Source organism: Puntigrus tetrazona, chromosome 24 (genome assembly GCF_018831695.1).
Source record: "Puntigrus tetrazona isolate hp1 chromosome 24, ASM1883169v1, whole genome shotgun sequence".
NCBI classification, from domain to species: domain Eukaryota; kingdom Metazoa; phylum Chordata; class Actinopteri; order Cypriniformes; family Cyprinidae; genus Puntigrus; species Puntigrus tetrazona.
Window position 1 is genome coordinate 21,518,211 of NC_056722.1, and position 9,831 is coordinate 21,528,041.

Sequence of the window (9,831 nt, forward strand, 5' to 3'; positions counted from 1 at the left end):
CCCGTATCATCATTCAGATCAGGGGCCTCGTTTATAAAACTCTCTCTCCGTACGCACACAAAAATTCAGATTTATAAAACCTTGCGTATACCACAACCTGCAAATCCCTTTATAAATCCCAGTTAGGGGGAGACCGCGCGTACGAATCCTCCCCCAAAATAACAATATACGGAGCTTACGATGCCTAGTTTTACCATGCATAACCTCTATGGATATAACTTCTATGCATATTCCAATCCACGTGACACCGTTTATCATCATTATGGACACAAGACATTAAGTAAATATGAAACACGGACTATAAATGTCATTTGTAGCCAAAATCTTACCAAGTTGTAGCCCTTTAAAGTAAAATTTTTAGCACTTCTCTTTGGAACGACCCATCAGTGTACTTTGAGGCGAGTTTATGAATCATTCGATTCAGACTGGAACTACAGAGCGGGTTTACAAGTCTTTTGATTAAAACGGAATGGGTTTGCAAACCTTTCGATTCGGATCTGAACTCCGGATTTGGTATGTGAATCGTTTGATTCAGATCTAGACTCCGGAGCAGGTATCGCAAATCATTTGATTGAATGGCGGGTTTGTGAATCATTTGATGTAAATCTGAACTGCAGAGAGTGTTTGTGAATCTTTTTTTGAAGAGCACGTACCGCAACTTTTTTTCTGATCTCTTATTTAAATCAAATAATCAAAAAACATCAAATCTACGGAGACCTCATGTGACAAGCATGGGAAAAAGTCAATTATTTGCACAATTGTTGTTTTGGTTAAATGCTGTGATTTTTGTGTGTTGTTACATAAAGAACATAAGTTATTCACATAGACCTACACATTCTGACTAGCAAATGCTAACTTGGTTATGTTTTAACCAAACTGATTGATTGAAACAATTAAGATACGATTGTTCTTCCTGAAGAAATCAACAGTAGATTTTAATTAAAAGCAGTTAATGTAAACTTAATTAACATTTCTATTGTCAGTAATTTTATAGAGGTCGAAGAAACCTATTTTAACGTGGCGAAGTAGCCTATATAAAATGTGCATTATATATTGTGAATCAGCGTTATTACGGTAAAGGGTTTATTATAAAGCTGAATACTAAATTTAAGCAAGATCAACTGTAAATAAATAAAGCTAGAACTAAAACTGAATAAAATATAATACACCTGAAAAATGTAATCAAATGCTAATTTACTCAATATTAAAAATGTAGATTAGTATATTAAGTACACTATAATAGTATATTAACATTACTAAAATAACACTGCTGTGAATGACTTTATCCAACCTTGAACTAACGCCACAATTCAGGAGCCAAAAATATAAAGTCTTGATTTGGACGAAAACTAACCTAAAATGGCTATTTTGAAACACATACGGTGAACACCGGTTCAAAGCAAAGTTAAAAAGGACGGCCCCTGACCCCAACACAGTCATCCTGTGAATCGGGACGCACAGCGCTTTTTTTCCTGTCTGTTTCCTCTGTTCTGCCACGACTGCCCTCCACGTTTACCAGCCAAACACCAGGAGGCCTGTGCTGAAACAGCAAGAACCACGAGGCACAACACTGTAAAAGATGAAAGCCAACCAACTGACTTCACACAAGCTGATAAATCAACACCAGAGTGTTTCGTGAGGTCCTGGATGAGCAGTGTTCAAGGCTGCATTGTGGACATTAACCCAAGGGTTTGCTTTTGAGACACAAAGTGGAAATACTGTTGAAAATTTAAACGGGTTTTCTCATTAAAACATGCATCAGTGGCCTCAGTGCAAACAATTCATCTACGCATGCTTTAATAAAAGAAATAATGTTTTTGTATTCTTTCTTCAAAGCTTGTGAAACATTTTTTTTTTTCCATCATACTTAATACCAATGCATTAGTCCAGTTTAACTAGTTCAGCCATTTAGTTTATCTGTAGGCTAGACAAAATAAAATTCATCGATTCATAATCCAAAAAGGTCTATTTATTAAACTATAAAATGTATGGATAAATTTAAGACGAAGAATTGCTCACATCCCTTAAATAGCCTGAAAATGTACAATAAAAATATAGTTGCATAATAAACCTTTCATGACACTGCCATCTAGTGGTTGAGTGCTGTTGACTTGTTCAGTTAAGTTCCAATATGTATATAAATTATATCAAATAAAATGAATAACTTATTTCCTGGCTTCTGTGATTAAATCCTATCGTTTTCCATCATGATGAGTAACATACGGTTACATACAATACATACATAATGAGTAACACAATTGCATTAGTCCCCTAATAGCAAACTGCAGTTATGTTATGTTAAGAAGTTTAACATAAAATGAAATATGGATCACTTATTAAATCCAAAGATAATTGTAATGAGCACCTTATACAGCAATTGCAAGAACAGCACAGTGGTTGATCTCTAATTGAAAAGAATGCATTATTAACAAAACAAAAATGTAGTGATTCTTATATGAAGCTCCAAGTGAACACCGAGTTACTTAGAAAAATATAACAAATACCTATATACATACTCATACAGCAAAAGAGCCAAAAAGTGGCCTCAAAACCAGTGATGAAGGCTGTAAAATATTGGGGTTATTCAAGTTCTTCCTATTCCAACAAGAAGAGCTGTTAAGAAGGCCAGATTTCCCAATAAATACAGGATAAGCAGGACTGTTTCAGGTCTCACCTAACAAAAACAAGCAAACAAATCATTATTTTAAAACATTAAATTATAGTATATTTGTATCTAATTTATCTATAAAATGAGATGTAAGCTCATTTGTCTTCATGTTGGACTTACCAATCCAAAACTGCAAAACTCAGAATCTAAAATAAAAAGAAAGGAGTTAAACATAAAAATAAATAAAAATACTGTAATATATGATAGAAATGTATACTGTTGAAGTTTGAGGTCAGCAGGATTTTCTGTTTGATACAAATTAATATTTAGTGCGGGTGAGCTGTTACATAATACTTTTATTTAGCAAGCGTGCATTGAAATTGATCAAAATTTACATTTATAATGTTACAAGAGAGTTCTATTACCAAATGAATGCTGTTCTTTTAACTGATCAAAAAACAAAAAAGTTAGACGTTTTAACATTGATGATACTATTTCACAATGTTACTGTTTTCACTGTATTTTTATGAACTGAAGATTTTGTGAAGCTTCTTTTTTTTAACAGTAGCGTCAAGTAATATATTTTTCAAAGTAACTTTAAAAATAACTATACCGTTTTTCTTGGCACGCAGGTTAAGATCTTGAAGAATGTATATCAGGGCCTCCCAGGTGATAAAACCTCCCATAACTTTCAGCATCCACCCATCCTCCACATATTCCTCAAACAGTGCCAGACCAGTGAAGATTGCAGCAACTGTGTCACAGAATATAAAAAGGATATTGTTATTCTTGTGAGGAAATGGATGCAGTCGATGAAGATAATAAAGTTGTTGTAATACCTGCGAGGCCTTTGATCGCTAAAGCAATGAAGGAATGGGCCCAGTTAAAAACAAACCTCCTGCAAAGAAAACCATCACATTATTAGTAACGCTTCCCCCTCGTTTTTTTCATTTCTCATTTGGTAGAAGATGTTTCTCTAACCGTTCGTGATCCGGCTCACAGCGACAAGCAGCAACTATGGGCTGAATAAGACTCAGGATCATCACCAAACAGCCCAGAACCGGATGAGCCCCCTACACACACACACACACACACACACACAAAAATACACTCCACTTTAAAACATCTGAATAAACAGTATTTCAATTTGAAACCTTTATATACTATGTATCTGTATGGATATGCATTTTTACTGCAAAATTTTTTTTTTTTTTTTTTTAAAAAGAATGTTCTGTTATTCCATTTTTAATATTCTATTTGTCGTCATCATATTGTTGTTTTTAAGCAACTAGACACCAAAGTTGTGGTGTTTTACTGTTATATCTACTATATGTAATAACACATCCTTATTTTATAAGGCCGTTTGTTTTGTTTTTTTAAATTTATGAATTGTAGCTTACCCCACACCAATCCTTAGCGTGAGAAAACACCAGTATGAATGCGATGGCCGTGGCAATGACTGACAGAGTCATCAGAGACACGTGGGCCTTTAAAATAAGAAATAAACTATATTTAGTTATTTTACAATGGCTCGATTCTTGCACCGCTCTTGTTCAGCCTGTATATGCTCCCACTAAGTCAAATAATGAGAAAGAACCAAATTGCATATCACAGATATGCAGACGATATCCATATTTACCTAGCCTTATCTCCATATGACTATAGCCCCATTGACTCCATCTGCCAATGCTTTGACGAAATTAACAGTTGCATGTGCCAAAACTTTCTCCAGTTAAACAAGGAGAAAACTGAAGTCATTGCATTTGGAAATAAAGATGAAGTTCTGAAGGTGAACGCATACCTTGACCCTAGAGGTCAAACAACTAAAAATCAAGCCAAAAATCTTGGGATGTTTCTGGAGACAGACCTTAGTTTCAAGGTTCCACTTTGAATTACCACTATGTTTGAAATGTGCTATATAGGTTTAGCAGGTCAGATCATGTACATTCAAATTAAAATGTATTGAAAAAAATGAATCGCACAGTTTAAACGTACATTAGCTGCATCCAGTCCAATCACTTTTAAGAGTGCTGACACTGTGCCCATATGTAAATTAATCAATATTATCTTTGTGTAGTTTTATAGTTTAACAGTTGTATAAAAGTATTATTGGTTGTAATCTGTTAAAATGCATATAATGCAATGCAGGTAATTAATGACAGCTTCTTATCTTATCTCGCTCACACTAACTGCACACATACTTACTACTGCAAAGCATTTATCAAAGATATTTTCCCAACAAATACAAATAAGTGGACAAGCTTGATAAAGTGGCCCACATGGGCAGGGCTCTGGCTTTATTTAGACAACATGCGAGCCAACTAATCTGAATCTGATTTTTTGCAGCACATACAGCTCAAATCTGTTGAGTTGTTATAGTCAAAAGTTTAAATCCAGAATCATAATCCAGCCAATTTCATGCCTGATTTTGCGCAAAGCAGTTGAAATTTGGCACTGAGAACACCTACAGCAGGTTATTGGTCGGGCTGCATGAATTAAAAAATTTATACTTTGCATGCAATAAAATATGTAAAAATCTGCATGCAGTCATAACTATGGTTACTAAATCTGACTACACTATCTAAATGAATAGATCAGATGTGTGCACTGTCAGCATTCACTTACCAAATACCAGAAATCTTTACCACAGCAACCGTGGTCCTCGGCAACTCCCTTTAAATAGCGTGCTATGAGCATCCCTATACTGCCCGTGGTCATCCAGGAGATTAACATCAGGCAACCTAAAGCAGATCGGTATCGTCAGACCTCAATAACTGATGGTGTTGCTCTAATGTGGGTCCAGAGGCAGTCTGTCATGTGATGTACCCACCGTGTGCTTTAACAATCGCTGGGAATTCTTCAGTACTTGTAACGGCCTGGCTTGGATTCAGTAAACTAGCCTTGGTACTACTCACATATTTGTTTGTGTGGATCTGGATACCTACAAATGAAGATAATCTTCAGTTAGAGATATAAATTTATCAAATATAATCAAATATTTTATTAATAGGAAATTATAAAATAAGGAAATTTTTCTCTTTAACATAGAGGCTCAGACCTTGAGTGTTGGAGGGTCCGGCAGCGATCATGAGGTAGTACTCGCTGGTAGACGACGCTCTACTTCCCGTGCTAATGGCATTACGGGAAGTAAAAGAACAATTGATCTTATTTCCATTCATTAGCGCTGTCTTGATATTAGTCACATTCCCCTGTAAACATGTAGAATATACGTGAGTGACGATATCTTGCCACAAAACAGAAATGGTGGCATACAGTAACAGAGGAACATACCAGTGAGAGAATAGTTGGAGAGGTTTTTCCCGTGGAAATAGCGTGTTGCACTTGCAGGTTGCCGCTGCTGTCCTTACCACAGATGTAGATGTCGTCATTGCCCTGAAAATACAAAAAAAAGATAATGCTGTCTCACTCTTTCTAGAAAAACAAAATTACTGATAGCGTTTGCAATTTTTTTTTTTGGAATGGAAAATGAGTCAGCGCTGACAGAGCCAGGTCTTTAGATAAGATCTCATGTTTCAGGAAGATTGTATCAGGGGTTAAAGCAGAAAAAAAAAATCCTGAGCCTGTACTTTTTGTTTCTGGGGGCGAGGGGAAGGGGTGCAGAACATGCAGTGAATATGGTAACTTTAACATTTGAAAATATACTATGGCAGTTTTTGCTTACCTTATTTAAACTGATTTTTCATGAATACATGGTAAAACATAAAGAAGAATAAAAGCTATATCACACGTTTGAAAAATTATGAATTATATATCACTGCTTATGGACACTAGGGGTGTGACAACATGAGGTGACGTTTCGATTTTATTAAATGACGTTTAATATATGTAATTTTAAAAATTTTGCCACATGTAAATTCAGAAACGTTAATTAATGGGATACATTAAATGGATTAAAAATAGGTAGATGTATTCTCCTGTGTTGGCAAAGGTTTGTAAATGAATTAAGTTGCAAATCTAGCCACATAATACAATTAATGAACGACAAGCAATTCAAATTCACTGCATATGAAGAGAACGAGTTTCACACATGCAGTATTTACTTAAAATTTCCAGTAAGTTTGCACATTAAAGCTGCAGTCCGTAACTTGTTTTGTTATCCTGAGGAACACCATCGCTCTCGAATGCTCTACACATCCTCTACTTTATATAGGCTTGCATGTTCAACATAAAAGAGGAAAAGGCCTGCTGATCTCTCACCATGTTTTGGTCATCTGAAAACCCAACAGCAACGTATCCCTCGGCTTGCCCAAACATTTCGATCCTCATTTCTGATTGGTTAGATGATGCTTCTACTGCCATGAAGTAGCAGCCGGTGCCGACGGCTGGGTCACAGCCGCTGGGCTCACTGAAACAGACTTTGGTTTTGCCACAATCAGGATTTGTCGAAGCCTGAAGTGAACAAAACAAACAAAAAAAAAATAGATCATTCATATTTGTTTTTAAGTTTGATTAGGTTTAAAGTAAAAGCTGAACTTACAGTCGGTGCATACGCCACAGCAGAGCTCTTGACACCAACCCAAAAAGCAGTGACATTTGATACAAACGTCGCTCTGAAATAACAGCCCCAAAAGTTCCATCACAAATCATACAGAGAAATATAAACAAAAATGAATCACAAAAATGATAAACAATACACTTAAGACGTTTAAAACGATACCTGAATTCTATATCACCGAGCTGTCCAGAAACAGGGGCTGTCCATTTAGCTTCAACTGAACTTTTATCGTGGTTTGATGTGTGAGAGACGGCACTATTCTGAACAAAATATTCAAAACTGATATTTCCCAATGCCAGTTAGATAAATACAAAACATGTACATGTAAGCAGCCATAACCACTTTCTCTGTATATAAAAAAACCTGATATGATGTATAATTGTACGTTCCTTCTGCGCCGAATGCTATGTAAATAATGCAGATAAACTCACAGCCGATCCGTTGCAGGAAAGAAGCTGCACACTACTGTCCGTCACAGCAAAAGTGCCGATGGAAGTAGCTGATCCGACTTGATGTGCTTGTAACAGAAACTCTTTAAACTGATCTGCCGATTGGTTGTTTAGCGATACTGAGAAAGAAGAAACAGTTCAGAAGACAGTCTCTGATATGGATGAAATGATAAGTGTTATTATATACTGCTAACCAGCTGTAATCAACATTCGTACATATTACAGTATCGTGCAGCATGCCACAATAACTGTACATTTTGTTAAATACGGTATTATACTGTACAAAGAATTAAATTATATGAATGGCAACACTTGATGATTTTATTTCATCGCATTAATATATCAGCTAACATTACGAGAAATGAAAAATACAAGCACAGTTTGTTTGAAAGTGTTACCATTTAAAGATTATTTATTGCTTGACCGACCGATTAACTTAATTCTCTTTAAATTCTGTAGTCGATTTTAGTTTTTTGTAACTGACCTACTCAACCGTTGACCATTTCCTCACCCCGCACCGTATTTTAGAATTATAAACGTCATTAAGAAATAATAAAAAGGGCAATTATGTCCACAGCTTTGTCCAGCAGCCGCAGAATCAGCCTAACCTGTGATCTGATCTCCCTCTTTAAAGGTGGTCTTGTCAGCAGTGACGGTGAACGGAGCAGTCCCGGACTGAGGGCTGTCAGACCGAAGATCAGGCGTCAAAGATTCACAAGCTGGGCTGTTAAGTCCATCTCGGTAACTCTGCACGACCCCAACAGAGCACAGGAGAACATGCAGAAACATCTGTGGAGAATCACAAACATAGTGTAAGTAATAAAACCATCAGCGACAGAAGTGCAAAGTGAGCGAACAAAAGAAATCTTAAAAAACGACCTTTGAAGAAAAATGAGTTGGATGCTCCTGCTACTGTTGTGGCTTTGTTTTGGTTGAAACTACTGTGCGCTCAAGACAAGAATCCAGTCAGTCACTCCTTCAAATACAGTGGCGTCTTTGTGGGCGGAGTTTACTTGAACAGGTAAGTGCTGATGTAAGTAACAGTGGGCGATGGTGAGTTTCCGTGACTACTTGTTTTTGCACTTCTGACAAAACAAAAAGAAATGCAGGCTTGCTTTCGGTCTCTTTTAATTATAGCAAAGTAGCCTGTCAATAAGAAAAAAAATAAAGGTTGTTTTCCTACTTATACTGGTCTTACCGGATATGCATCTCTGAAAAGTGGGAAACTCATAATGTCAACACAAATTAAATTAGATATCATTCCCAGTTAAAAACAGCTCTGCTGTATACATAATGGTACATTTATGCAACGTTTTCCCTAACTAAATATCCTGTACATTCAAATCATGAAACCGTGTTATTGTATTAGCCTGAGCTTTGTAATAATTTCTAAATGGGTATTAAGTCCATACCGAACATTCTTCACCAGGTGCGTTTTCTTCTTGACCTATTTTCTTAGTGAAATACAGTTTGGCTCATTAAGGAGGTTTTCACCTGGCCACAGCCTTTCCTGTAAATAAATGATGACATGTGCACAGTTAAAAGAAACAAATAATGTAATCTCTTACTCCTGAAGCAATTTAAAGGGATAGTTAAATGACAACCGTAACAAGTTAGGCTACTTTTTTTAAACTTGTACGAGTTTCTTTCTTCAGTTGAACATAAAAGATGATGTTTTGAACAATGCGACAGAGACGTAGCAGATAAACACGGTTGAAACTTTTTGCATAAGTTCGGCAGTGCGCAGGACTTGTTTTTATTTTTCCCGTTTAAAATACAGAAAAATGAGCGCATCTTTAAAGACGAACAACTCTCTTCGTATTGTTACCGCATTGCTCCCATTAGCCGATAGGGGGCAATCGAAGCACACAAATAACGATAGCATATCAGGCAAAATATCAACTTTTAGCAGCAAAATAATAGATGAATAAGTGCATTACATTGCAGAAGTTAACCTTTTTCTAATACATAACAGCGTGTGTTTCTAAAGACGCGTTTAAATTTCAGTTGTTGAGTTTAATGCCAATTTCTTACAGTAAAAAGAGCTTCTCGCCTTCATTTAGGCTATAAGCTGTCTCTTACCTGTGACATCAGAGGTGATGAAAATTGCTTAAAATAGTACCCTGCGTATCATCGGCATCAGGTTTATCTCAATCAGGTTGAAGAGGACCTGGCACAGGAGGACCCCCGTCCCTCAGGGTCTGCGCCGGGTCGAAAACCTGAGCGGTCACCATTAACACAACCGAAAGTTATATACT

At 36.4% G+C, this 9,831-nt stretch overlaps 1 protein-coding gene across 1 annotated transcript; it reads right to left on the minus strand.

Annotated features, from left to right (window-relative positions):
* Positions 1-1,860: 1,860 nt before the first annotated feature.
* On the minus strand, positions 1,861-8,606 carry LOC122329719 (putative ferric-chelate reductase 1). Its single transcript, XM_043226181.1, has 16 exons — positions 8,453-8,606; positions 8,182-8,362; positions 7,556-7,692; positions 7,287-7,384; positions 7,107-7,179; positions 6,827-7,018; positions 5,900-6,001; positions 5,667-5,817; positions 5,439-5,549; positions 5,234-5,349; positions 4,009-4,095; positions 3,590-3,681; positions 3,448-3,506; positions 3,222-3,362; positions 2,789-2,814; positions 1,861-2,674 (listed from the first exon to the last, which is right to left on the minus strand). The coding sequence occupies exons 2-16, from the start codon at positions 8,360-8,362 to the stop codon at positions 2,585-2,587; spliced, it is 1,656 nt and encodes a 551-aa protein (XP_043082116.1). The 5' UTR covers positions 8,453-8,606; the 3' UTR covers positions 1,861-2,584.
* Positions 8,607-9,831: the final 1,225 nt, after the last annotated feature.